Here is a 27,968-nt window from a genome sequence, read left to right as displayed (position 1 = left end):
ACTTCACAGGGACTCCTTGCAGTGTAGGAAAATGGGCAGCCTGGCTACACAATTTAAGGCAGCCAGCAGCAGATGAGGGCTAGGAATGAGCTTCCCTCTCTGGTTACAGACCTCTTGTCCAGCCTGAGTCTGCCTTGCTTTAAAACATCGAGAACATAACATAGTGGGGAACTTTCTCTTGTTTTGAGCCAGGCTGTAGTTTCTGTGCTTGAAGCAAAGTTCTTGTTTAACTTCTGTGGCAATTTTTCTGAACTATCAGTATAAGAAAATTTGCTCCATTAAACTATGTACATCTTTGTCTTACAATTAAACACAAATCCCTGGTAATGTCATGGGCATTTTTTTAGTGGCCCAATGTGTCACGGCCGATAAATCTCTCTAAAAGTTGTGACCTTTTCAGAAACTGTAGTCAAAAGGCTCTGTGTAGTTGCTTTTGTGCCAAAACCTGTCCCAACTGCTTGTACCAGGTTAACTTTGACTACAGTATTCAGACTCCTCTGAGAAATTTATGGCAAAGTGAAAAAAGGCAAGTTACATGGACACACAAAAAAGTAGGTGTCTCCTGTCTCTTTTTCTGTTCACACAATTTGCACTCCTGGAGCCACCTGCTGCCATTTTATTGCTAGCTCAGAATTGATTAGAAACCAAGTTTCACCAGTGACATTCTCAGCTGTGAAATCTTTGCTCAGATTTGGAACCACATTGCTCTCAAGAAAGGGCTGTGGCTACATGCAAATACTAGGAGAGGTGGTTGACAGGATTGATCAGATAGAGTCAAGTGCTAAAAAGGTATGTAAGAATGTGACTGTGTTTCTTGAAAGTGTTAAAAGAGTATCTGATACCTGATGTGATGGCATTCATTGTTTCTGCATTTTGATATTTCTCTGCATATGCCTAAAGCTGTTAACATGCAGAAGTTATCTAATTTATTTTATTTTATTTATTGGACAGGGGTCAGGCACTTCGTAAATTATGGACTGCATTCTCAGTGAATCAAAATATTTAGGTTGCTTGCGAGGTTCAGTCCTTGGCACCATGTCACTAATTACTTTTGCACAACTCTGAAATAATGACAAAAGGAAAACGCATCAACAAAGAAAGAGAAATTAAACTTTGTAAAGCAAAACAAAAGCCCCATCAGAAATAGAAAGTGTTATTTAAAGGGAAAAGCGGGTGACCAAATGTGCAGTCTGGATTGAGTACAATGTTATATGGCAAGAGAAGAGACACTCAGCTTTGGATCTTCTCCAGGCAGAGAAAAATTTATGACGTAAGTTTACTTTGATAAACATTCCTGAGAAACTACTTTGTGTTTTAATCTTAATGAACATTTGTCTCAATCCAGTTGTCTTTTTTTTCTCTTGTTGTTGGCTTTTTTTTTTTTTTTTTTTTACTATCTCCTTTCTGATTCTTTTATATTCTGAATATACTTCAGTGTCACCTGTTGAAGATCTGTCTTGCTTACAGGATAATTGTTAGTAGGAGGTTGTCTACCCTGTACCTGGATTGCATTAGGGCTTTTGAAGTGTCCCTAGATATTCTGATTTTCCCCACACTTACGCTTCAATATACTGTAGCAGTACTTTCCCTGCTTTTTCAACAAGGTGCAGGAGTGTTCCCAGGGACCCTCACCATGCTACCCCAGCAAATTTTCCAGCCTCTAGCTGTCCCATATAAGGAGAGATCAGAAGCAAAAGTTAGCTTCTGATAGAACTGGCAATAACAACAAGCCATGGGGCTGTTTTACACTATGCTTATGTATTTGTTTCTCTGTAATAGAGGCTGAATTGGAGGCTGTGTGTTGGAAAGTAGGAGTTCAGCTTTTTGTTTCAATAGAACCAAATGGCATCACTTTTGCTTTTACCCAAAAGTGGAAAATTGCTGATAAAACTGCATCAGAGCTGCATTAAAATACGTGAATGCATATAGTATGCTTTTGTAGCTTTAGAAATGAAACATAACTCTACATACTCATTGACTGCTGTTTCAGTGTGCAAGGTGTAAGATAGCAACATATTTTATGACTCCTCTTACAGAGACACATTTAATGTCATTAGAATCATTGCTTAATTTACAGTTTGATCTTCCCAGTGACATGTATAACAAGTTAAATATCAGTAGAGTGCATTTAATAAACACTAATTTGTAATAATCTTACCACAGACTGTATATGTAATGCAGGGAACTTGTGTGTGTCGTACAGGAGAAAGGGAATGTACTTACAGATTTTTTCTGAATTTAAAACCCATACATTTCAGCATCTATGCTTTTTGAAACATTTGCTATGTAGTGTTTACATGAGTTCTTGTGATTATATGGATTAAGAAGGAATAAAATAGAAAAACAATTGACAGAATGCAAGAATTTTACCTTTTCTGTGTTTAATTACAATTACAGTCTAAATTCTAAACTGGTTTGGAAAGGTTCCAGTACAGAGTGAATAGAAAATGGTAAAATTCTTTGGGATTATTTTATATTCTCTGTTTTCTTTTAATCCAGCTGAGTATCTAAAGTGGAGGGCAACCATGAACTGAGCCGTATGTGCTTGTGTTGTGCCCACCACAAACGAGCTCAGGCTGTTTAGCTGAGGGTGGCTGATAGCCCTGTGGTAAAAGTGTAATAAACGATCCTAATGGCACTAGAAGACAGACACTTCTAGGGAGGAGAAGCAGACAGGAGATGTACCTGCGGGCTTGGAGAATTTTAATTACAAACATGAGAGCAAACCTCAGGACCACAAGAGGAAGGCTGGAATGCCTTCACAAAGTACACAGGACTAGGCACAGTGGATTATTCCAAAAGAGCTTTGTGCTTTCAACTGTATGATGCTTGTTTTATATCAGACAATCAATGGAAGCAAATCTGTTTAAACCCTGTGTCCTCAGTGCACAGGTTGGTAAGAAGAGTAAGGCTATGGGTAAAGCACATTTAGACTTGAAATACAGAGACAAAATATGATGACTACAGCCCCCCCCGTTCAGTGGATGAGTGGTGTGTTTTTTTCTGTTGGTGGTGTTTTGTGGGTTTTTTTTTGTTTGGTTGTTGTTTTTTTTAAAAAAAAAACATTATTATTAGGGAAGTGACAAGAGTGTGGTGATAAAACCTGTAAGAAATGTATCGAGAGAGACTCAGAAAGGCCCACTCAGTTGAGCGGAAAGATCTCAGTTTCAGCATGCTTTGAATCATGCTCAACAATCACAATCTACTTTTATAAATAGATCAAAGTTGTGTTATTACGATACATAGGCTCAGAAGCTTATGTTTGGCTATAAAACTGAGGTTGCTTGTTCAAAAGAGACTCGCTTTCTACCAGCTACTCCTCCACACACACACCAGGGGAAAAGGGAGTCATTTCCGTTTGATGGGAGTTGGTTATCTGTATGAAACGAATTAAGTTCATCGTCCGGTATATTGTAGCAGGCATTTACATGTTCGTAACAGTCATTGCAAATGACACAGAGGAGGAACGTTCCTGCTGGCATTGCCTTCCCAGAGGCTGGAGAACGGCTGGGCACTGGCGGCAAACAGGCCTGTCACTCAGAAAGAAATCATCCTGATTAGGATGGAAGCAGAGCACGGAGACTGCGCATAAGGTGAGGCTGCGGTCTTCGATCAGGACGGCACACTGCATGCAAAATAGCCGTGCTTAAAAAAGAAGTTAGGAAAAAAAAAGACTGAAAGCAACAGGTTCTTATTTTAGTAACACTTTATGTTCAGAGCTTTAACGAGAAGCTGTGGATTTGAAATCTAGTTAGTTTCTTAAATCATTTCAAGCACAGTTCCTATCCATGGATATGCCCCTCTATTTTTGTGATTTTTTTAACCGTTCTGTTTTTATTTTTTATCTATTTTTTGAGCTGCTTCTGTGCAAGCCAAGATTAGTAAAACAGACAATAAAGAGCGCTGTAGCTAACTGTCAGTATAGAGAAATAAAATAAGCTGTAACCAAAATAAAGGAACACGGGGGGCAGGGTGTCAAGAATGTGTCCCCTCTCTACTTTCTCTCATTTTAACAGTTTGAAGTTACATTTTGCCAAAATATTAATGTAATTTAATTTTATATGTGTTTACATATATTTTTATTTCTAAAAAATTAGTTATTTATGGGTATTAATTTTGAGGTTCCTTTACCCTGCCTGATGTGCAGTGAACAGAATTAAAGAGTGCAGACATGATTTAAAAATAAAATAAAATATTAGGAACTTTATTGTAATATTTAGTGACCCTGAGGGAAATACGAATTCAAATTTTAGATGAAGGTTCAGATTTCTCCTTAAGGGTAGTGTCAGTTCTCTTTTACAGGGAGGGTTGCAGATGACAGGCCCTCACTAAAACTACAAATAAATAACTGATAAATAAGGGCTTCCCACTTGCAAAAGAGAAGGTTTTACTTTTCCTTGAAGAAATTCAGTAAATTTAAAAACTCTAAATAGCACAGAAATTTCAGTCCTCCAGACCGCCTTCTCCTTCTCAGATTTTGCTATACTATATTCAGCGCTCAATTTTGCCAGCACCAAACATGCCTGATGTGGCATTTACATTCTTTTAAAAAAAGCATAAATTAGTTATATTTCTAAGAGTTAACTTCTCCTCTTGACACATGTACTTAATTCCCATTAATGGAAATGGCAGCTAGGCATGCACACTGAAAGGAAAAATCTGTTCCGAAGCATATGATCCAAACTGCATTGTAGCTAAACATTTCCATACTCTGAAGTAAGCACTCATTATTTGCAAGATATTCTTCATAGTCAATGTATGAACCCCTCTCTATTCTCCCTTCACTCTATCTTAACCTATTCCAAAACAGCCATTCTTAGAAATTTTAAAGATTTGTTCTTAGTGCTGTAGTTGCTTTGGATATATGCCTAAAAAAGAAAATCCATGTAAGGATCCTCAGAGTTTTGCATATTTTCTGTGAGAACTTTCCAGTAAATCATTCTGTGGAACATCTTACATTTCCTTGGACCTTGTAGGTCTCTATTATTAAAACCTACAGTGGAAACAACAAAAGCCCTTTTTTTCCCAGCACTTCCTTTACTTATTATATTGCAGCAGCTGCCAAAGGGACTAGGCTGAAGTGTTATAATTTGATAATTCAGAAATAATAATAATAATAAAATCGCTTAGTTTAAGGTTTTCTTTCTGCCCATATGCCCATATAAAGACCTGTGGATTCTATCTATGCAATAGTCCAGACTTATGGTATTTCTAACTTGAGCTGGGTGGATAATTGATTTTTTTGCTTCGCCTCTTGAACTGGAGAACCACAATAGCAACAACAATTCAGTTAAGCACAAAAATTCAGATGAGAGTTTATTTGTTCCCTTCACCTAAATGAAAAACAGAGCTTTTTTGTTTAGTTCAACCCAAATTACCCTGTTTTACCTGAACTTTTTTGTTTTGGGCACCCCTTAAAGGAAGCAAAGGAAGAGAAATGCAGGTTCACCAAACAAATGTAAGGGCTGAGGGGAGAGGTTTCACTTTTCTCCTCATTTGGAGGCATTTGGACTTGCATCCTGAATTGTAGGCTTGTGGAGAGAATTGAACAAGATCTCCAACACTGAGAATGGGATTTTTAACTATGACTTGCTGAGTGAAAAAGGGCTATTGGGACTTGCTATTACTGGTGAAACGTTTTGGGACAAGGTAAAACTTTGTATGTCAAAAATTGGACAGTTGCATTTTCTTATCTCTCCGTTTGTGGTTATTTATCCAAATTCCTTGTTTTCTTTTCAGTTTTTGATATGATAGCAGCTTTTGTTACACGTCCTCACAATTTCTAAAAAGCAAGTCTCTAAGATGACACAATTTGAATAAAGTTTTCAAAGATTCCCTCAAATCATTTGTTGAGCTCACTTTTTCTCCTTATTGCCATTGCAGCAGAACTTAGTATGAGAACATAATTTTATAGATAAGCCTGGACTGTTAATAATACAATAATATCAATACAATAATGCAATAATATTAATATTAATACAGTAATAACATTAACACTTTTTCTCCTTTTTGGACCCAACTGTGTTTCCCACCACTGAGCTGGGAGCTCAGAAAATATGAAGTGAAGGAAGGAGGAGATGAGTACCTTAGCAGAAAATATAGTGGGGTAAGGGCAAGTGTTGTAAACTAGGGTAAGGGAAAAGCAGGACTCATGTCAGAAACATTCAGATGAATGATCTCCACTTCCTTTCTTTCTTCCACTTCCTCTCTCCTTCTCAGCTCTCCCTCTTGCTCATTTATCTTTGTTTTCTCCCCTGACATTTCTTTGTTGGCGAGTTGTTTTGTTTTTTCCCTTTTATTATGGTTCTTGGTCCTGGTCTAGCCAATGTCCTGTTCCGTAATTCCTGGTGTCGATGGTGATTGCTCTGGTTTGTAATGAGAGTAGCAGAGAGCTGACTAAGGAGCTGGTCATAACACAAACTCAGAGGAGTATGAAGACGCTTAAATAAAAAGTGCTATAGGGACGGGTGATCGAAGACTGCAGCCTCACCTTACCTGAACAGAGGGCAAACGTGGTAGAAGGAGGGCAGTTGTGCAGTGGAGTTGAACGGATATGAGGTTAGAGAGCTGAGTGGAGCTACCATGCAGTCAAAATGAGATAGTCCTGTTCTGCCAGAACTTTTGCAGATCCTTTGAATAAAAGGTTGCCTTCATTTTCCTCCAGCTGGGGCTTCTGACTGGCTTCTCTCTGCAAACTGTTCCCAAGGCCAAGTGTGAGAAAAAAGGGGGAAGCAAAGCAAGGAGTGACAGAGAAGGAACAGCATCTAGAAAGGGGCAATCGAAGGGAAAATTAAAGGCCAAGGGGACTCACAAACATGAATACAGGGATGAAGTATGTTTTAGCTGCGTGTAAAAATCATTGCTTTGTGGGAAAAGCAGCTGAAATATCCAACATGTTTCAGCAGCGCAAGGACTGTTGTCGACTGTGAGGCACATGGATCTTTATTCTCATCCTTTTGCTGCAGTTGGCTAACTGTGTCAGCTTGGGCAAGCGACTAAGCCTGTCTGCATCTCAGTTTCCTTATTTGAGGCCAAATTCTCCTACTAAGTAGCCTCCTACTCCACACAGAGATTTGCTGATTTGAATGGAACCCCCGTGGAGTGAGATACTTTTCAATACAAATAAAGTTTTGGAATCAGCCCTAATTATATTTATTACCTGCAGAGGAGTAATGTGAGACGTAACGTGGTTTGAGACGCTCAGATGAAAGGGAAAGTGTTTGGAATTGTTCTTTTTAATCATCTGCTGCCTTCTCAGTGTCTACCTCACAGCTGTCCTAAAAGGGCTAGCTACTAAATAACAAATAAAAAATCCGTGTACGTGGTAACGAGGTTTGTCAGGCTCCCGTGAACAAACCTCTGTGGAAAATATTATTTGCCAGGGGCTACCAAAGGAAGTCAGCTTACCCTGCCCCGCAGCGAGGAGCCATTAGATCTCCCTCGTGCCAGAATTTGACAGATCCTCGGTGACTCCGCTCCGAGCGCCGTGGTGTAAGGCAGACTCTGGTACGAACTGCAGCGAAGGCGCCTCCACAAACTCAGCTCCAGCACTCCGCTTCCTGAGCGGCACGATGCTCCGTGGGGACGGCACGATGCGCCACAGGGACGACGGGCACAAGCCCACGGTGGCCAAAATGATCGTCCTGGGCTCGTAGCCGATAGCGCCTTGTGCCAGCCCTGGGCTGACTGGCCCCTGCCTCAGCCTGCTGGTTTAGAGAATTTACACCGTGGGGAAGTAGGAGCACGCTAAGCGGCACGGCTGTTAGATATTAATAAAAATAATAAGCTTTTATTTGAGGGGTTCTTGAAGCCGGTGGGCATGAAAATATCGAACGCTTTAGGGCTGCTGTGCGGGAATGCGCGCATACACTTGCGCATGTTGCAGAAAGTAAAGTTGCTCTCCCCGTGTCACTGGGAGGGAGGTAGGGAAGAGAGGGGGCAGCGGACCTAATCAAACTGATGTGGGGTCAGAACCTCGTGGTTTTTAAAGGCCCTTAATGTTGTCCAGCTGCAAATTAAAGCAGGGAGAGAGAAAGGAATTAGGGTTGGGGAACTGGAAAGAATGGAGTAAAGATCTGTGGTCGCGTGTGGGTGTGTGTGCATGTGTGCATTAAAGAACAGGGAGACCAGTTTGTTGCAGTTCGGGTGTTTCTTTTTCTTTTTTTTTTTTTTTTCTTTCCCCCCCCTTTTTTCCTCATCTCTCCTTCATTCACCCCAGTTCTGGGAGCTCGGTGCCAGGCAGACCGCTGGCCAGGCAGGCTGGCAAGGCACCCAGCTCTGCTCCAGGGGGCTGCAAGGGGAATTTACTCGGAGCATCACTTGCAGCCCCCAGACCCTCACCTGGCCGCGGCAGCTGGGCAGGGGACCGGGGGGGGAGGGGGGCTTGGAGAAGAGGGGTGTGCTGGGAGCCTTGGGGGGAGAAAGCTGCCCCCCAGCATCAGGAGTCCCGGCAGGAGGAAGGGGAGGCGGTGGTGGTCGTCGTTCGTGCTGGCGGTGCTGGCGTGCGGGGCCGGTTGATGGAGTTTGGAGCCGAGGAAACTTTGGTGGCGTTGCCAGGCCGGTTCGCAGCACTTTGTGGAAAGCAAGAGCTAACAGTGAGACCGACAGAGTGAGTGACAAGTTGTTTACAGGTTTCCTTGAAGGGGCCTCTGCTATATTTCAATCTGTCAAAGTTGCTTTTCTTCCCTCAGAACAATGCCTGATTGTTGTGTTGTGTTTTTTTTTTTTTTTTTTTTTTTTCCCCTCCCCAAAGAGAGAGAAAGAGGGAGAGAAAGAGAGAGACCAGGGAGGGAGGGGGGGAGAAAGGAATGAAAATTCTTCGGAGTACAAATGCCTTTGGTAACATTTTTATGTCTAATCTTTTCTCCCCTATTTCAACCCGCCCAGAGTTGATAACTGTTTCAATTTAATCAGTCTGCTCTTGTTTTATCTTCTTTCTCCGCTGATCTTCCCCAGCGCAGGGGATTTGCTCCCGGTTCGCCGCTTTAGGTGGATTGCCGGGCTTTTATTTTTGTTTTTGCCGCTCTCCCCCCACACTTTTTTTTTTCCCCGATTTATTTTACCATTTTTTCTCACACCCCCCTCTACCCCCCCACCCCAAAACCCGCTCCCCCCCCCGCCCCGCGCCCCCATCCCGTTCCCCCAGCCGCCATCCCTGGCGGGGACCGGACCCCCGGGGGGGACCTGGGGGGGGACATCGGGGGGGGGACACGGAGGGGGGGGTCTCGTCTGCGGCGAGGCGCGGCCCCTTTAAGAGCCTGGTCAAGGAGCCCTCGCTCAGAGCGAGCGCGCCGGGAGGGAGGGAGGGAGGAGGGAGGGAGGGAGAGAAAATCCATCGGTGTGGAGGGCTCGGGCTCACTTGACAGGTTCAGTCGGAGGCGACCGTAGGTGGCTGCTGTGACAAAGGGAAACTGCGCTTTTCCAGCATGCTCACTGACCCTGATTTACCTCAGGAGTTTGAAAGGTGAGGCGAGTTGGCGGGGCGGGGGGGGGGGGGGGGGGGGGGTTGGGGAAAGAGGGGGGAGCGCTGCGTTTCGGGTTGTGGGGGGCTCTTATTATTTTATTTTTTAATTATTATTATTATTACAACCCCCTTCTTTATTGCGCGTTTCCCCGCCGCGCTCCCCGCGCCCCGCCGCGCGTCTCCGCTGCCCTGCGGCGCGGCCACGGGGCGCAACTCGGGCGCACGCTGCGCCCCCCCCCCCTTTTTCCCCCCTTTCCCCCCCTCCCAAAAAAAAAAAAAGCAGCGTGCAAACCGCGTGTCCGCCGTGCGGGGGGGCGGGGCGGCAGCACCCCCCCCCCCCCCCTTTTCCTCCAGCACCAGGGCTGCCCCGGGGTGCGCGGCGGCGGGGGGCTGCGGGAGGGAGGGAGGGGAGGGGAGGGGAAGGGGAAGGAGGGGAAGCGCAGGGAAGAGAGGGGAAGGCAAGGGAAGGGGGGGGCCGTTTCGCCGCGCCCTCCCGGGAAAGTTTGGCGGCCGCCCGGCGGAGCGCACGCCCTTTTGTTGCTCGGCCGGCAGCGCGGCTCCCCCGGGCACCGCGGGGCCGCCGAGCGGGGAAAGTGCGGCGGGACACCCGCAGCTGCCCCCCGAGCCTCCCCCTGCACCCCCGCAGCCGGCGGCCGGGGCTTCCCCCCCGCCGCCCGCCCCGCCGGGGGTCCCGGTGCCGGCCGCCGCCGGCAGCTCCAACTTGTGCGAGGGTAAAGGAGGGCGGGATGCGCTGCCCGGGCTTCTCTTCTTCTTCTTCTTGTTCTTCTTCTTCTTCCTGTTCTTCTTCTTGTTCTTCTTCTTTTTTTTTTTTTTTTTTTTTTCTTCCCCTCTCCCTCCTTCATCTCCGTGAAAGCTACCTCCTGTATAAACATTTGGTTGTATCCGACTATGCAATGCAAGCTAGGTGCTAGACCAGCTGGTTAAAAATATGCTAAGTCAAGCTGTTCATCGCTCAAACCTCCCGAATTGGGTAGTAAAGGCATAGAAAAGAAGGCAAGATAAAAACACTTTAAGTGGGCTGAGGAACACGCGTGCACGGAAAGGACGGGATGGAGCGCTTGAATTAAGAGATCGGAGAAAAATAAAATCGGGAAATGCAGAAAAGAACTATTTTAACACTTTCGACCCTCTTTCTGCAACCAGAACACTTCCTTGCTAGAAAGTGGAATTGGCGTTGCTGCGCTGCTCCAAGGGCTCCCTTAATACAATTAATTTTCCAGACTTCCTTGGACTATTTGGCGTTTTCCTCTGTTTTGTTATTATTATGGTAATAGGAAAAGATGGTTTTGTTCACGTGCATTGCATCAACTTAGTTCAACTACCTGAGGAAACTAGTACCGTTTGTGGTGTCGAATCTGGGGTAGCATCACAGCAACACGCTTGTCTCGCTCGTGCAATTAGTAGACCAAAGTATTTCATCTGCATCACTAAGATCATACATAGAAATTTATAAGCAAGCGGTTTAGATTATTCTTTGAACTTTGTGATGAACAGCATGCTTATAAAGTCTGTGAAGCAGAATCAAGTCCTTTCATTTTCCGGTTGCTGGACTTTTTTTTTTCCTCTGAAGTCTCTGCATCGTATATATTTATCTAAATTTTATATACAAACAAGTCCTTTTGGACAAAACATCTTCTGCAGAAATAAAGCAAGCTTCTTTGCTCTTTATTTTTAGGAGTACGATTCATTTTCAGGGATCCCAGCTTTGCTCTTGTAAACATTCTAGTTAAATAATCAATAAACTGCTCTCCTTTTGCTATGCAGATAATAGCAAGCGGTAGAAATGGGAAGCAATAAAAACGAACCTCGGGACATACAATTTATTTATTTATTTATTTATTTTACAATTTTCCTCCTGCAGTTGAAATTGGCGATACAAACCAGTATCTCTGTTAATCATTACCATTTGTTTACATTGCGTGTGTTTGACTATAGTTACACACACATACGCAGGGTAGATACTGTTCGTGTAATATATGTGTATTTATCAGAAAACAGCCACGAGGACGCACTGTCTCTCACACACAGATGCACAGACACACACGCGCTCACAGGGTTCACATGTGTACATTTGCACGATGTACGAGGACTGGTTCTTAGACGTTCGTAGCAGGTTATTTGCCCGGATCCACAGCAGGCTCTGTTCTTGGAGCACATTTCTGCAGTCGCTGGGGTCCCACATGTCATATCTGCATGACTGACTTCAGTTGTGCTGCTGCTGCCCGTCTCCCACCGTCCCCTTTTAAACTTGAACAGCGAATTGCAAGGAGGTAAAGATTTGTCAGGCGGAGTTGTTTGCAGTTCAGATCTCCGAGTGTCTGCCTGTATCTCGGAAGGTTGTTCTGCTTTCCCTGTCGTCTCTTCCATGATGTGTCTGTGTATCCTGGTAAAGTTTCTGGACTGCTTGCAGTTTGAGGCACCCCAACTCGAGAGATCTGAATCAAGGGGGCTTCTCTTGCGTCTGTGGTCATTATCATGGGCATCTGTGGTACGCGCTTGGAATGAAAATGATCCTGAGTGTCAGACGAATAAACATTCATTAATTCGTTCAGCATCAGTAGTAAATTGCACTAGATTTTGTGAATTGGCATGTATAATTAATTACCGTACCAAAAATGTGAGGGCTTTCGTGCCTTCCTGAGAAGTTACTTGCACTTCTTTCTTTCAGTTTGTGGCAGTTCCGTTGCTTGATAGAGAGGAGCATCAGAACGCGTATGCTGAGAGGGATGATGTTTGCAGAAAGGTAGCAGGAAGAAATTGTAACTGAAACCTGCTCTATTTATTACAGAGGGCAAGATTAACTTCAGGGACATACTTTGTGATGTACCTGTGGCACTCTTGAATTGGCTTTATAGGTCTCAAAAATGATAACTTTTCTTTTGCCTTTTTTTCTCTTTTTTAAGTTTATTTTTAAGATGAGTTATCATGCTTAAATATATCAGGTATGGCTGCAATAGAAAGAAAGTTTACTTTGAGGAAAAGGTAGAGATAATGCGGCCAGAACCATCATGGACAGCTGTGAAATTTACCGAATGATAAGACCTCAAAAATACCCAACATAAAGTTTTAATGTCTTAATAAAATCTGGTAAATGAAAAATAGATAAAGTGACTGCTTAACAATGTCCCTAGTGTATGGAATGTTCTTAAACCCAAATTAATTACTGCATATTTACATTTCTCTGTAGGCTGGGAGAGAGGCTATGCTAGGCATCAGGATAAAGTGGCATCCTTTCTCTTTCTCCTTTGCATTCTTTTCTGTTTCCTTTTTTTTTTTTTTTTTTTTTTTTTTTAATATGCCCATTCAAGGTAGAGAAGTATGCAGCATTTGTGGAAGAAAGGTTAGGTTAGTGCTTCCACAGGAAAAAAGGAAGAGCTAGAAAAGACAAAAGGCGTGGATGGGAGCAATGGGGATGGGGACAGCAGAACAAGTTTAGCATTGACAGTCACTAGTTCTGTGCCCTGGAAAGATTCCGTGCGCTAGTGAATAGCGTGTAGAGAGGAGAGGCTCAAAGATGTAAAGCAAGCCTCTGCTGGGAGGAGAAAAATATACTTAGCTGCTTCACTGCTGCACTGCACGAGTCATTTCAGACTCCCACTGAATTTATTTTGGGGTTGTACCAACACTGTCAAATGGAGAAATCATTTTCCTAAAAGGAAACTTTGCGTATTCCTAAGTGCTTTTCTTAGCTAAAGTTACCCTAAAAGCTTTCTTCTTCTACTGCATTTGCTGGGAATTTTGGAGAAAGAATAATGCCGTTCTATCAACCGGCTTGCTCAGAATGATGTCCCACTCTCCTAAAATCTACCTGTAGAAGTATGAGCGATTATTCCTTCATTTAAAGTAAGACAACGAGATTTCTTTAATACTGGGCTGAATAGCATTTGCCTTCCATGGAGATGCTTTCAGAAAATGACTTTATTGCTTGCGTATTTAGGTCTAGGGGTTTGGGATCTGAAGAACGAATGCAGTGCCAGTTAAAAGTTTCAGACGGTCGTTCTTTGCTGAGACAAAAGTCGACATGATTTTATTTCTCTGAGATGAGTCTGAAAGAATTAATGCATTTGCAGGCTACTCATTAATGTCCTGTGTGCGCTAATTTCATTTGTGGTGCTTATGCTTATTGAGGAAGAAGTTGACTGTTACAGATTATAGATTTTAATGAACATCTCAATAATTTACCAGTTGCTGCAATTGTGAACTAGACTTGGAACGCAAAGAAAGCGCAGATGAGAGAAGTGATGAGTGACACACCAGCCCTCACAATCCCACTGTTGTATTCACTGCATTTGAATCAAATCGGGAGTTTGGCATTACTAATTCTGGGTGGCTGGCTCATCGTATGCATTCAAGGAGTTAATTAAAACACACACAAACACATACACACACTCTCCCACCAAGCATCTTGCGATGTTTATGTGCATAGTGTGTTTGATTGGTACCTTTAGATAGGAGAGGAATTGTTTTTCCTTCTCTTGCTGTCCAGAGATCTTAAATACATAACTAGTTTACAAAATATTTACTACTTCTCGGGGAGCTTTTAACAAGCATTTATGGCTTTACCGTTTGAGAGGCACATAGTATCTGGCTGAGTTACTTTAATGTGAAGTTCCCTGATGATAGGATAGGCATTCATGTCCAAGTAATGCGACATATCAGTAGCTGTGTTTAAAAATATATATAACATTTATACAGGAGAAAGAGTATCTCCCAAGGTAGATTTACAGTTTCCTTGCATGCTTTCATACTGTACTTTAAATTAATCTCTTAATGTTGAAGTTTGCATGTCAGCTACCTCTGCAACTCTTGCAGAAGTGAGTTTGATATCCTGATATCCTCTTGGCTTTTTTTTTCTTTCTTTTTTTTTTTTTTTTAATGAATTTCTTGCTCTGGCCTGGTTTAAGTATAATTAACTTGTAAGTGGAGGGGAAAAACATTGTCCCGTTGTACCTGCGCGTACTGGAAACATCCACTGCCTGTGAGTTCTGCTGCAGTGGTCAAGAGGAAAGGAGTGCGCGCAGCAATTAATCCATTGCTGTGGTACGGCTCTGCTGATGGCAAAGAGCGGGCTTAACAAGGAGTATCCTTAGAAGCAAAGCGCTTTTCCTTTTGAAAATATTCGTGAATTTTTATCTCTTGGAACACGCGCCAAGTCTCCGGTACTTCTTACAAGCGGAAAATATAGTGTCTTATTTGAATACCTTGAAAGTTATACTGCAAGCTAAGCAGATCCTGGCCACCTCCTTGCAGCACCTCTGCCAGTTGAAGTTCCTTGGAGGACTTGGGAGCCCACTGGCATTTCTCTGCCTGGCCTTGCGCAGCGGGCACCCCCGGTCCACAGGGCGGCCTGGCCCTGGGACGCTTTTCCATGCTCTGTCGGGCCCAGACAGCTGCAAGTGGGGCACCCCAGGGTGGGGAGTCCCACGGGGCCACCCCAGGGCCTGGGTCTGTCCGCGAGGCCAAGCCCGGTGTAGAGGAGGTCTCTGAAGCACCGTGGTGTTGTGGGGTCGTATGTCTGGAAAGACTGGAAGAAGTGGGTGGGAACTGGGAAAGCAGCTCCTCTGCATTGCTCTTGCACCTAGCTTTTTTTTTTTTTTATGGGTGCAGTGTTTGTTTATTCTTAGCAGAAAAAGAAAGAGAAGAGGCACAGAGCTGCATTTTGGTTGCAGGAACTGCCAGGTGTTACTGTGCAGCTGAGGAGCGGGTGAAGTGGTGCCCATGCGGGGGTGGCTTAGCTGGCTGGTCTTAAGGACACTTCTGAACGTTGTCCTACACCCCGTTTGGGTCTGTCGAGGTACTTCTCTTCGAATTGTCCGTCTGTCACTTTAAGAAAAAAATTTTTGTTCAACGTGATGGTGCGATTTTTAACTTGTAGAACATAGAGAGTTAAAGTGAAAATGAGAGAAAGCTTGGGGCTCGCTTTGAAAGTTTGAAACTGGAGTTGACCTTGTTTCCCTTAAAAGTGTTGGGGGATTAATCAGGTAACATTTCTCAGTCGTTCTGTACGTAAATATAAAGGCTATATTGTAATTATGTTTGTTATTTTAAAAATTGATGTTTGATATTCTAGATTGCCTTTTTATACATTTTTTTGAAAGACCAAGCATGGAAATTCATATCAGCAATTGCTTTTTGACATCTATAATAATTTTATTTTATTTCTGCTTTACTGTATACTTCTTCTGTTGTTTTCTCAAGTTCATATAGACAGACTTCATTGCTTTTTTTTTGCTTTTTTTTTTTTTTCCATAGGATGTAGATGTCTATGTGCTGTTCAATCTCAATATATCATAAAACGTTACCTTAATGCTAACTTTTATGTGTGGTTGTGTTTTACTTTTATTAATGCATATTTGTTTCTGTTTTACTAATCTTAGCATAATCCCATTACTTCTGGGGCAAAAACATAAGCGGAATGAATAGACGTTGAATTTTCTTGCCAGAAGAACCAGAGTTCTTTTTAGCAGTGAGGATCTCTGTTGTAGGGGAAATGTGTTATTTTTGCATAGTTAAGACCATTGTCTTCATCTCCCGTACTTCACGAACCTTTGTAGCTCGGGAGAAAAGAGAACAAGGAATGTAGTTTATGTGAAGAGAAACTCATACAATTTGTCATCCTTTTGGTGTATTTGGTGCTGAGCTTGTTGTTTCTTAAGAATGTGGGAGTGAAAAAAATGTCCCATATTTCATTCATTCATCTCACAGGTTGGACATGGGCAACAATAATCAGTCTGACGGTGAGCTGGAGCTACTTGCCAACTCAACAGATAGCATAAGACCAAGAGTAAGGAAAATGTTAGTGGCTCTGAACAATTCAGAATTTTGTTCTTACTTTCTTAGCATGGTTAATTGGAAAGATTTTACAAAACTTCTTCGGCCAATTAAAAGTGTGAGCCTAGAAAAACACAAGAATGAGTGTGCAGGTATGCAGACGCATTCCTGTTTGTTCTCTGTAGTTTGCAGTGTCCTGTTACTGGATTGTATTAAGCTGTTATCTGCCGTTTGCTGAGAGTCCCAAAGAGGCTGTACTTTTGTTGAATGGGATGTGACTAAAATTCATCGCAGCCCAAAAGACCTAAATGCAACTTTGCTTACAGCTTTTATAGCGTAGAAAATTTAGAGGTATTTCTTGTTTTAAACGAGAGAAAGTTTAATGGCGAGTATGAAGCATCGAGTGTCCTTTCACCGCTGGAGGCAGCCTGCCTGTGTTAGGGTTGGGGCGCTTTGGCGGAGCTCTTTGCTGGGAGGGGGCATTGGCTTGCTGTAGTGCTGCCCATGCTGCATTTGACTGTGGAGACGCTTACGGTTTCCAGAGAAATTCCCTTAGCAGCCTCACTGCAGTCACTTTTTGAAACAAGACTTGGAAGCATTTTCTCCAAAGCTTTAGTCAGGTTTCTATTCATAGGGCTTTCTCCCTAAATTTTGATGCTGTGGCCTCACTGGGGCAGAGGCTTTTTTGGATAGAAATGAGATGTGTGGGAAGGTGATGGTTGATAAGGGCGGAGGGAAGGATGTTCTTACCCATTTGGCATGTCTATTAACAAACTGGGTCATTTTGTTGTGTTGTATTTACATGACTTGTTCCTGTGCTGGTGTGAAATGTGAATCACCAAAACATGATGATTATTTAAAAAAAAAAAAAAAAAAAAGCTAAATGAAACAAAACTGAAATAGAACTAAAAAGCTAAATGAAATCAAGTGAAAACAGAGCATGCAACATAATTCTTTTGGTACAGTTTCATTTTGCAGTTGCCGAGTAAAGCCAAATAGATTTCTTTTCTACTTCCATTAAAAATATCCAGGCTTTTGTGAGTTTGAAGTGCACAGAGACACAGAAAATACAGTTGTATTTTCAGATTCTGCCTTTGGTTTGTCTTTTGCTCATACTTTTTTGAGATTTCAGTAGATATTTATGGGCAGTGTATTGTAAAGGTGCCTATTGACTCACCTTTGTTGAAACCGTATGAACACAGAGTTCATTCTGCTTTTGTAACTGAGATGGGAATGCAGCAGAATTTCTCAGTGGAAGACTCTTGTCCTTTGCTTGTGCTTTGTAAGTTCTTCTAAGATTTGATCTCCTTGCCTAAACTTTGAAACTAATTGTGTGACTCAGTAAAACAGTAGGCTATGGTGCTTGTGTGAAATACCATGCGAAGCTGGAGAAAAATACTGTATTGCTCACAAGTATGCCATGCATCTCTTTTATAGATAATCTGCATCTGTATTAGTGTCATTGATTTAGTGTGTTTTTGTAGAGTACAGGCATCCTGAATCAGGACCCCATTATGCTCGTCACTGTACAAACACAAAAAAGAAGGTTTCTTTCCATTCCACAGAGCAGCCTTTGTGCTTGGAGCTTAGACTAATATCAATGTGTCTTTGTATGGGAAAAATTCAGAAACAGAGAGTAGGTAAGAGATCCCTAGTATGGTTCATGAATGAAATTTCAGTCCTGAAACTGTGCTTTAGAGTTTTTAAATTGAGTAATACATGTGCATGTATGTTCTATCTCTGTGTATTTTTTACTCATATATATATAGAAGCTGCTTTACTGCTAAAAGTATGGATACTGTTAATCGTACTTGCTCTAATGTCTTCTGATTGGGAATCCAGAGCATTTGGAAAGCATTAATATACAAATCAGGAAGATTTCTGTGCTCTTCCAATTGGGAAGCAAGATTAGCCTCAACCTGTAGATAAGAAAACTGAGGGACAGTGTCATAAAATTGTTTGCATGGATGGGTTTAAAAACTAGAGATATTGACTGCTAGTCCTGTTTTTTGACCTCTAAACCATCCTTTTCCATCTTGAGCTCCATAGAACTGCAAATTACAGACTTGTGTCTACCCAATTATAATTTCTAAAGGTCTCCTCCTAACAAGATGAAAATGTAAGATTGGAATTACTTAAATATGTAAAACAGGGACTTTGGAGTATAAATAACGGTATAAAGTACAGAAATATTTACTGCCTGGGCCATGCTAGTGAGGGCTGGCAGGGAATACCGTCTCCAGCCCCGCCAGTTGTTGGAGCATGAACTCACTACCTGGAGGCCACTGGGGAGAACTGAGGTTAGGTGGCAGCGGCTAGGCAGCCAACTGAAAGACTGTGTGCGTAACCAAGAGTCCAGAAAGGGTTTGATCACGGAGAACAATTAACATCTTCAGCCATATGTACAAGAGCTGTCAGATGTTTTATAACCTAAGGACCAGGCACTGGGGGAGTCCAGGAAAAAATTCTTCACATGGAGAGTATTAATGTGAGGAACAGACTCTACCGAATGCAGCGGTGCAGGCAGCCGCAGCGAGCAAACCAACTAGCTTAAAAGCAAAAAGCGTGGTACAGAACACAAAATGCACGGTGATTCCTACCCGCGTTCCTGACATCTGTTTTTTAAATGTGCGACAGAGATCCAAGATGAAGGAAATGAGACAAGCTTATTAAGAGGGAGGAATTATTTTGTTATTCATATTAAAAGTTCTCCTAATCCGTTTCGGTATTTTTTTTCTGTTTCCAACTGCATGCTCAGTAAGAGTTGAGCTGAATCGGTGGGCTCTGCAGGTAGGTTTAGATCCAGCCTCTGTGTTGCATCTCTCACCCATTTTCTCAACAGAGTGTAATATAAAGTAAGGAGTCCTGAGTGGATTTGATCTGTGTAGCTTATGAATTTTATGACTGAGCTATTAAGTTATTTTCTTTGATAAGCTTTTTAAGAGGGAGACTACTTTCAAGATAATGGATTATAATCAGGCATGTGCCGTAGTATTTCAGTAGTAGTTATTCAGCAGTGTGTTCACAACGACCTATTTTGTGATAGGGCCAGCCAAGGCATCATTTTAAAAGGTGGCCATTCACACCGAGTGTTTGGTCTCACTGGCACTGAAGTTCAGTGTCAGGTCCTAAAAGTGTAAGCCTAATTAATTAATGTTCTGCTCAACTCTGTGAAAAAGGCTGGTGTTTTTCACCTCAGTAAACCAGGACAGCACAAAGTGGTGGCTAGTGAGAAGATTGTGGAGCAGAATCCTGACTTTCTGTAACGGGCAGCTAACTTACATTGGTTGCAATGCAGCCCAAATTTCTAAAGTGCCTGCAGAAGCCTCTACAGATCTGTAGATTTCAGGAGTTCTGTATGAGCGTGCTTTAAAGACATGTTAACTAACTACTCCTCATAAACAACATTGTGTCTCTGGCAGATTAGAGCCATCAGCCTGGCGGTGATGAAAATTCACCTGAATTCTGCCAGAGCTAACATCTGGGCCTTAGTGGACTTGGCACTGTACGCAAAATTAATCTTTGTTTTGAAACTGTGTTTTCTAAGGTAGTAACTCCTGGTTGTGGCCACCACAGTCTGAAGCAAAACCACTGCACAAAAAATGCAGTCTACCAAATATACTTGTGTTTGATAACCTCGGTTGTCAAAACTGTGACCTCTGTTAATTAGTCACCAGGCAAATTATTGTCTGCAGCTCCCAGACTCCATGAGAACCCCGAGCAGGTAGCAGAACCCCATACCGGTGAGCATTTCTGGATTTGCTCTTTGTGGCGATAAGCAGCCTATTGATGAATGATGTGAGAGGGGTACCCAAAACGGAGGTGATGTGCCCCGGGTTATCGAGTGTAACAGCAGCCGATACATCAGCGATTCTTGGAGGGCTAGCTGCCCTTATCTGGAGCAGACCCCTGCAGAACAGCATAGCCTATCTAACTAGTGAAGTTGCCGTTGTTATAGTGGCGTAGAGTCTGCTGTGGAAGCCTGTATTTTTAAAAGCAGCTCTAAAAAATTAGAGCATAATAAAAGTTAGAACATTATTTAAAAAAAAAAAAAGGATGAAGAAGATAAATAAAATAGCTTTTTACATACATATGCAGTCTATTGAAAGGCCATCCAAAGCACTGATACCAATTTAAGAAGATGATCTTTTGCCTTAATTATACATCTGGGAGATATTAGCTGAACATTTTGTGGAGAACTGCGAATACCTTAGTTGCCAGTTGTCTAAAATGCTGCTAATGATTGCTTCAGTGCCAGTGTTTTGATGGCTAGAACCTAGGCCTGAATATGAATACAAAGAACTCAATCTAAAAAAAAAAAAAAGCGTGTGCACACACTTTTTATACAAAACAGATTTCTACCATCTGCTTGGCACTTAGCTTTGTGACTATAGGCTCTGATATGAAAGGGAGCACTGTCCAGGTTATGAATGGTATCACTTTTATTGGTACCTTAGAAAAATCATAGTGTTTTCAGAAAGCTTGTGTATCCAATGGTTTTCTTCAGCGGAATAATGAAAACAACTGCCTCAGCCAAAATTTTGTTCCTTCCATCGTTCCTCTGACAGCGGTGTCTCCTTAACCTTGCTAAAGGGATTTTGTGGTGGAGAAAACTTTCTGTTCTGCACCTCAGCGTTTCCAAACGTATCAGAGGAGTTTAGATGAGTGGCCCTTGGAGCTGACACCCCAGATGGTTTATGACACAAAGCTCTGTTTGCTTAGGAATACGTTGTATGGCAGAGTCTGTTGCCCAAGCACTGCAGAGCGTGTCAAATCAGCATGGAAGTTAATGGACCAAAAGCCCTTCTGAATTTAACACTTTCCCATTTGATCTGAATTTACAGCTTTAAATCAGGACAGCAGTTTTCCTTTAGTAGTGCAGTGGTGGAAAACAAAGTTGATAGCATAAATTACAGGCATATAATGCAATGATTTTGACCCAATTCATCTGTTTAAAGGTTTAGAATGAATGAAACTGTATAAAATCTTTGGTAGAGAACCATTTGCAAAATATACAAAAATTTGAAAGTTAGGAGAGGATTCAAGTACACGTTAATTTCATACTCTGTCCAGCCCATGTTTAACTCCTAATAGGTTAAGCAAAAGAAGATACACTGTGCAAAAAATCAAAAACATTTGGAGCTTTCACTTTTTGTTAGCAATTTAGGTATTCTTTCTTTGCCTTTGCTAGATGTATCCTAAAAATATACAGGATAAAATATGCAGCTTCTTTGCTTTTAATGTTTTTAATGAAGAAGTTTGAGAATGTTTTCCTTAGGTGCATGTTTGGAAAAGATGACAAAAATTCAACCTCCTGCATGTAACAAAGCCTCTGTGTTTGGCCATCCATTTAGTGCTGTGTCACATTAGTACTGCATTGTTAACACCTTTGGACAGGGCTAAAGGTTTCTTGCTGCTGTGACTAGAGAGCTGCTCCTGTCAGATGATAACGTTGCCGAATGCTTTTCTCAATAAATGTCACATTTAAAAGTAGGGCTGGATTGTTTGCTTCTGGGATGTTAGAAGAGTGAATTAAATGATTAATTGTTATTTTCATTCTCATTTTATGAAGATTCCTTTTCTCTATGTCACGTAGTCTTGAGAAAGCTTTTAACTATTTCATTTCATTTGCACCAACTTGTCTTTTTATAGAGAGCATCTGAGATGATGAAATAAAGATAAAGTTGAATCTCAATGGATAAAATGATGATAATACTTGCAACTTAAAAGCTTCTGAATAGTTTTATATGAATCGTAATGTACGGACAGCAAAAATCCAACTTTTTAAAAAATGTGCGAAATAAGTCTTAACAGTATTAAGGTTATGTAGCCCTAACTGGCTAATAGACTCATGGTCCTGTGTGTTATTCCTGTCCTGTCTCTTCCTTCCTCAACTTTTCTTTCACCTTCTCCCCGACAAGCATGCTTTCTACATTTTTATGGGAAGCACCATATCTCAAAGGTAGAGATTAAAACAACAAGCCTATTAAGCTTAAGAAAATTCTGTGTCCATTTAAATGGTGATCTTAATGGAAAGCAAAAACAAAGACACTAGTTCTCTGGCCACCATGTCTTCCCATAGCAACTGTACTGAAGTTATCTAACCAGCTTCTTGGTGCAACATTTCTTCGTGTTGCACGCCATAAAATGGGTTTCTTCAAGAGTGGGATATAGCAGCCTATCAGCTCTTCAGCATTAATAATCACACAAGAATAAGCTCCTGTATTCAGGGGTGGGTGAGAAGAAATTCTGTAAGAAATGCAACGAGTGGGCTTATAATGAAGCCTTTACTATACGGCCCCGTGTTCTTGGAAATTTTAGAAGGGAAAGTCTATTTGACCAATGTCAACACTCTGGTCATTTTCTTAGCTTCCCCTCCCTCTCCCTTTAGGTAATAGTCATATTTATTGCCAATTTATTTTCTGTAGAAGCCTCCAGTCCACTGTGGTTTGAAGGAATTTCCAGGGCGGGTGCATGACAGGTCAAACCCGAGGCAGCAGAAGGTGGTACGGGAGGGAGGATCGGGAAAAGGAGGCAGACGAGGGTAGGAGAGTGCAACTGTGGCTTGGAGCAACCTGCCAGTTGTCTAGCTTTTGATTAAAATGGCAGCTTTCAAGCTGGGTCCGTGAACTGTTTGATTTGATTTACCCTGTTAACCCAAGTTCTCTCATGCTGTTAATAAGGAATGAATAAATAGCTGTCTATCTCCTCTTTTTTTCCCTACTTTCCACTGCTAAAATTCTGGATGGGTCACACGCTGTTGGTCTTAAACAACCTAGTGCATCACATCATCCTTCCCATTAAGTTTAAACATCTGACTGGAGAAAAGCTTGAGATGAAGCGAGGATGATTAGCAGAGGAAGATGCACTTTTTAGATCTGGTGTGGCTCGTTCTCCTGGGTTTTGGCCAGTTCAACCTTCCCATCAGGTTAAGGTGGCATTTGCACTGAGGCTGGATGTAAATAATGGTTCAAAGGCTGAACTCCAGCTTTTTTCATCGCCTGTCATTGTCATGATCTGAAATAAAGTGAGGTTAACGATATGCAGGAGTGCCAGTTTCTTTGACCGCCTAGCTCCAGAGTATGGAGAAAAGTGAGGTCAGGCCCATGTCAGCACAGGACTCTGGAAATCCCTTGAAGCATCATGTGCATGTGTGCCTTCCAGGAAGCCCTATCTACAGTTTTGAATGTCTCCAGAATGAAGTTGGTTCCTACATTTCAAAGGCTATGTACATCTGTATTTTCAAAGATTCTGTTGCATTATTTTACACTGAAAGCAGGAGGAAAGGACAAACACGTGTAGGAAGAGTGTATGTTTTTTGTAAAGAAATAAAAAATACTATGTGGAAGAATTTCATGTGAGCTAGCTAGTACAAAAATGTGTGTGCCCTTCAAGAATTTTGGGGTAAATTAATGTTTTTAATAGTTTGACTTATGTATCTAATTTATTTAGAAACATACCACTCCCAGGGGTGTCTGGGAGAAAATCTGAGCTCATTCATCTCTGTCCTTACTTTTATGCATATGAAATGTCAAAGTGAGAGTCTGAAATAAATTGATCTGTGTATTTAGACCTGTTTATCAGGTAGAATTCAATAAAGCAATATACATGCATTGCAATTGTGAACTATCGTGCAGATGACTCATTCTTTCTTTGAGATGGAAATAACCCCGTTGAACAGGAGGGTACGTGTTGCACCAAGTAGTAGGTCTTTTATTGCGTTTTTAAAATTTTAAGAACACTTCAGGAAAGGAATAGCTAAAACTTGCTTCTCACCAGGCAGTAAATATCTTGTGTCGGTCCGGTTTTCAGTAGATGAGAACTTGGGTTGTGTTTGGAGGAGTTTGATGCCCTTACTGGTAGTCTTAGAAAAGAGGGCAAAGAGTGGGCAAGTCCAGAGAGCACTGTTTGCCCTCACGTCCAAAGCTTTTATTACTGGCTCCTGTGCAGGTCTGGCTAGGAGCATCAGGTGAAGTTTGATTTTGTTCTTTGCAGTATTGTTGTGTGAATAAACAGAGGATATGCTTGTCATTCAGCCTCCTTTCACAAGCCCCACATTCATTTATGATCACAGGGCTCTGTCCAGCTCCTACTGAAAACAATTATAAGACTCTCATTGACTTAACTTGGATGTTGGATTGGGCCCATTAAACGGGACGAAAATAAAGTGGAAGCGCTGTTAATGATTCCTATTGATGCTTTTCCTGGCACAAAGCACTGCACATAATTGTTTTTAGAGGAAATACAGTTGCATTTAAGTATTACATTTATTAGCTTTTTAAAGGAGGAATAACCAAACTGGACATATGGGGTGTTTGAAGTGTGATTGTGTGAGACTAAGATAATTTCAGGAGAATAGCTTAAGTCGCAGGATATGTGTGATGCCCTTTGTATACAAAATGTGGGATTGTGGAATTTATTTTGTGCACGCTGATTTTAACTGAGAAAGAACCCAGAATGCAAATACATGGTCATATTTAGAATATTTAAGGAATGCAGCCTAGCTGCTGCAGACTTCAAGACCCATTAATCAGGCCTGATAGTGATGTGATCTCTGAAAATACTTTAATTAAGTGGGTTTAATACTTATTAACAGTAAGTTGCTTGAAGCCATACTGAGTAAAGTCTGAGAAGGAATATGGTAGGTTGAACACTCAAACGAAGGCCAGTCCTGTTAGACTCTGAGTGGCTTTGACACCTTTGAAGTTCAGTGGGTTTTGGACTTGCTATGAGATCAGGACATCAACAAAAGAATTTTCACTTTGTCTTTGTAATTTTTCCCCTGTAACTAACAATGTCATTTCCAAATTAAAATGGGGCACTGCTCATCTTTTAGGTATAATTCAGGCTCTGCCCCAGACCTTGCCATGACTTGATTAGAACATGTGAGATAGGCAGATACTAAACAGTTTTTCCTAAGCTTTATTCTTTAGTTTTCAGGTTAAATTTCAAAATGTGGAGAAATAATGTATTTAATGTTTCCTGTTGACTTCAGTGTGATTTCGCTGTTGATGACTGATCCAGGTCCTGAACAAGAAGGTAGAAGAGGGCACTGCTTGTTTTGCTGCTTTCTTCTAGTTCATTGAGCAGGAGGAGGGAAAGAGGAGGGAAGGAATGAAATGTCAGAGCTTTTGTTGTTACCATTTTTTGAGAGATGTGTTCAAGGAATTATTTTGGAAGATGATGGTGAAGTTGTTCCTACTGTTTGCACTGCATGGCCAAAACATTGTGCTCTTGTATGAGGTAATAGCTGTGGTTTGTGGCGACATTATGAAAACATTGGTTTGTTATGATGATTGCAGAAAATTCCCAGATACATGGTAATGTATTTGTAATATTTTATTGAAGTGAAAGATGGAAAATACAGCGTAGTTTGGAGTCTCCTTGGACTGATTTCATGCTTCAGGAATGAAGAACCAATTGTGAAAAACTTCAGTGGGGGTACATGACATCAATTAAATAACAGATTTTGGACCATTTTAGTATAGCTTAGTTTCGTGATTATTTTTTAGTATCATTGTTATGTGTTACATTTTGTTGGCAGTGGGGTGTATTGTACAATGCTAATAATCCAAATTTGAATGTATATTTTCCTTTTGTCTTACCCAAGACAATTCTGTTTGCCTGTTAGGGATGTGGGTCCTTTGGTTCAAAAACTGCTGCATGTGTATTTGGTGTCTGCCATCATAGTAAGATAATCAGTCCAGGACCTCTGAGTGTTCAGCAGGAGTCAGTTGCACGAGAGTAGAAGTAAGAAATGTTATCAGATTGTATGAGAAGTCCCCAAACAGCTGTATTAAGACAATATGTCACTATACCAATAAACGAGCACTGTTGCTTGCTTAATTCACTTTTTCCTGTGACTGTTTTCATTTCTTTTTTTATCACGTTGCAAAAGACCATTCTAACATATTTATCTTTCAGAGAGTTGAAACTTAAGCAGAATTTTCCTAATGCCTGATGTTATGACGTCTCTTATAAAGCAGAGCAGGATCTAAAGCAGAGATATAATGAATGACCACAGTCAATTACTAGGATGAGGAATTGATTTCTGGTTTTTGAAAGTATACCCTTAATAATTACTCATTTAGTTGAACTATCCTATTCTTCTTTAATATGAGTTGTATACAGAAAGATAGAGGCATGATATGTGTCGTTACTCATACAGCTGTGTCAGTAATGATATAAGCAATATAGATACAACAAATTGACTAGAATAAATAATGGCAAAGAACTGAACGGGAATATTTTGCTGTAGGTAAATACTGTCTCTTTTTGGTGTGTTAGAAAAAGCTAGACTATAAGCAAAATACAGTCTCAGAACAATTATAAGAACAACATCTCTAAAGATGTTTTAGTCAAGTCAATGGGGTGCTTTTTCTGGTGTCCCCAGTGATGCTTTGTGTGATGAAACATCCAGACACACAGTATAACATTTATTCTGTGCAAGAAAGAGATATTTAGGGTCATGCTCTTTTTGCACATGAACATCCTTTTATAATGTGTTAAGTAATACCAGGCTAACAAGGCAGAACAGGTAGGCTCACAGGACATATGACTTTATAGAAAATTGCCACAGTAGAATTACAAAAAACAATAATAGTAACTTATTATCCTGATATTTTACAGCTCAAAATGGAGTGCCCAAAGTTTCTGTTGAGATCATCAGCAGCTGAAGATGCTGATAACTTTGCAGGGTTAGGCGTCCTCCTCACACACTTCAGAAGGTGCTAAAGTCAAAAAGGAGCTTTTAACTCCTTGAGGTGCTACGGCCTCACTAGAAAATACCCATCTGCAGAACATCAGCAGTCTTGTGGTGGGGTGCAAAAGGGTACGGGAGAAGAAATGATAGGTGAGGAAAGGGGGAAAACTATTTATATTTATTCATTTGCATGAGAGATACAGCTAGCATTCTAATGTACTGCTTTTCGTGTTGTAAATATATCATGGTATCATACTGGGGACATTGTTCTTGGATTTTATTTTTTTATTTTTGTTTTTGTTTTATTTTTTAATGTAGTGGTGGTACGTCTTTTGGAATTGCTTCATTTTATTCTGTAACCAGGCCGAACAGGAGGGCAATTTTTAGGCTGGGGAGGGTGCAGCTGGGAATGTAAGGGAGTGGCAAAAAAGGAAAAAAAAAAAAAAAAAAAAGGAGGGTTGGAGGAAACAAAGGTTGTTTTAGTATTTTCTACGGTTCATGGCTATATGGGTTTGGGTATTCATCATCCAGTGGAAAAAAAAAGCAAGAGACAGACCAAGGGAAGTTGTCCTGTTTATTTGACTAGGCCTTCCCTTGACTCAGTATGCTATAATCATCTTTATGCTGGTTGTCTTTCAAAGTATAATTAGCCTGGAAGTGAATGTGGGTGGTATGGAGAAGTAAAAAATTCAGAAAAAAATAAATAAGAAAGAAACGGTTTGGTGAAGAAAAAGGTCTTGTGTAGCTTTCCAATTTTTTGGTTTGGACAGGGCATATGCAGCTGAAGAAGCCAAAGATGTCCTGAGTTGAAGTCCAGAGGCAGTTCACTAGAAACAGTCTATCTGGAACACGCCACAGTTTATTACAATGGTGATAATACTTTGTAGCTACATTGTGCTGTCCCTGGTAAGATCTCAAGGTGCTTTACAAATATTAAGGGATTAATCTGCACAATGCCACTGACAAATAGGTGTTATTGCCATCCCCTTTTACATGCCTGGGGAGCACAGC

General features: G+C 41.4%; 1 protein-coding gene across 21 annotated transcripts in view; it reads left to right on the top strand.

The window, feature by feature from the left end:
* SOX5 (SRY-box transcription factor 5) overlaps positions 1–27,968 on the top strand; it is a 645,179-nt gene that overhangs the window by 339,826 nt on the left and 277,385 nt on the right. For 2 of the 21 annotated variants that reach the window (XM_072042374.1, XM_072042417.1), the window contains exon 1: positions 8,445–8,608. The exons of 9 other annotated variants lie outside the window; for them this stretch is intronic. In XM_072042374.1, the coding sequence (XP_071898475.1) occupies positions 8,517–8,608 (92 nt within the window). In that variant the 5' untranslated portion in view covers positions 8,445–8,516. Of the gene's footprint in view, positions 1–8,441; positions 8,609–9,315; positions 9,464–27,968 lie in introns of those variants that run through there. 10 more of the 21 variants (XM_072042406.1, XM_072042380.1, XM_072042409.1 and 7 more) reach the window with 8 other exon arrangements.

The sequence above is a fragment of the Anas platyrhynchos genome, chromosome 1, assembly GCF_047663525.1.
Source record: "Anas platyrhynchos isolate ZD024472 breed Pekin duck chromosome 1, IASCAAS_PekinDuck_T2T, whole genome shotgun sequence".
Taxonomy (NCBI): domain Eukaryota; kingdom Metazoa; phylum Chordata; class Aves; order Anseriformes; family Anatidae; genus Anas; species Anas platyrhynchos.
Note: the sequence above shows the minus strand (reverse complement) of the source record. Positions and strands in the feature narration are given on the sequence as shown.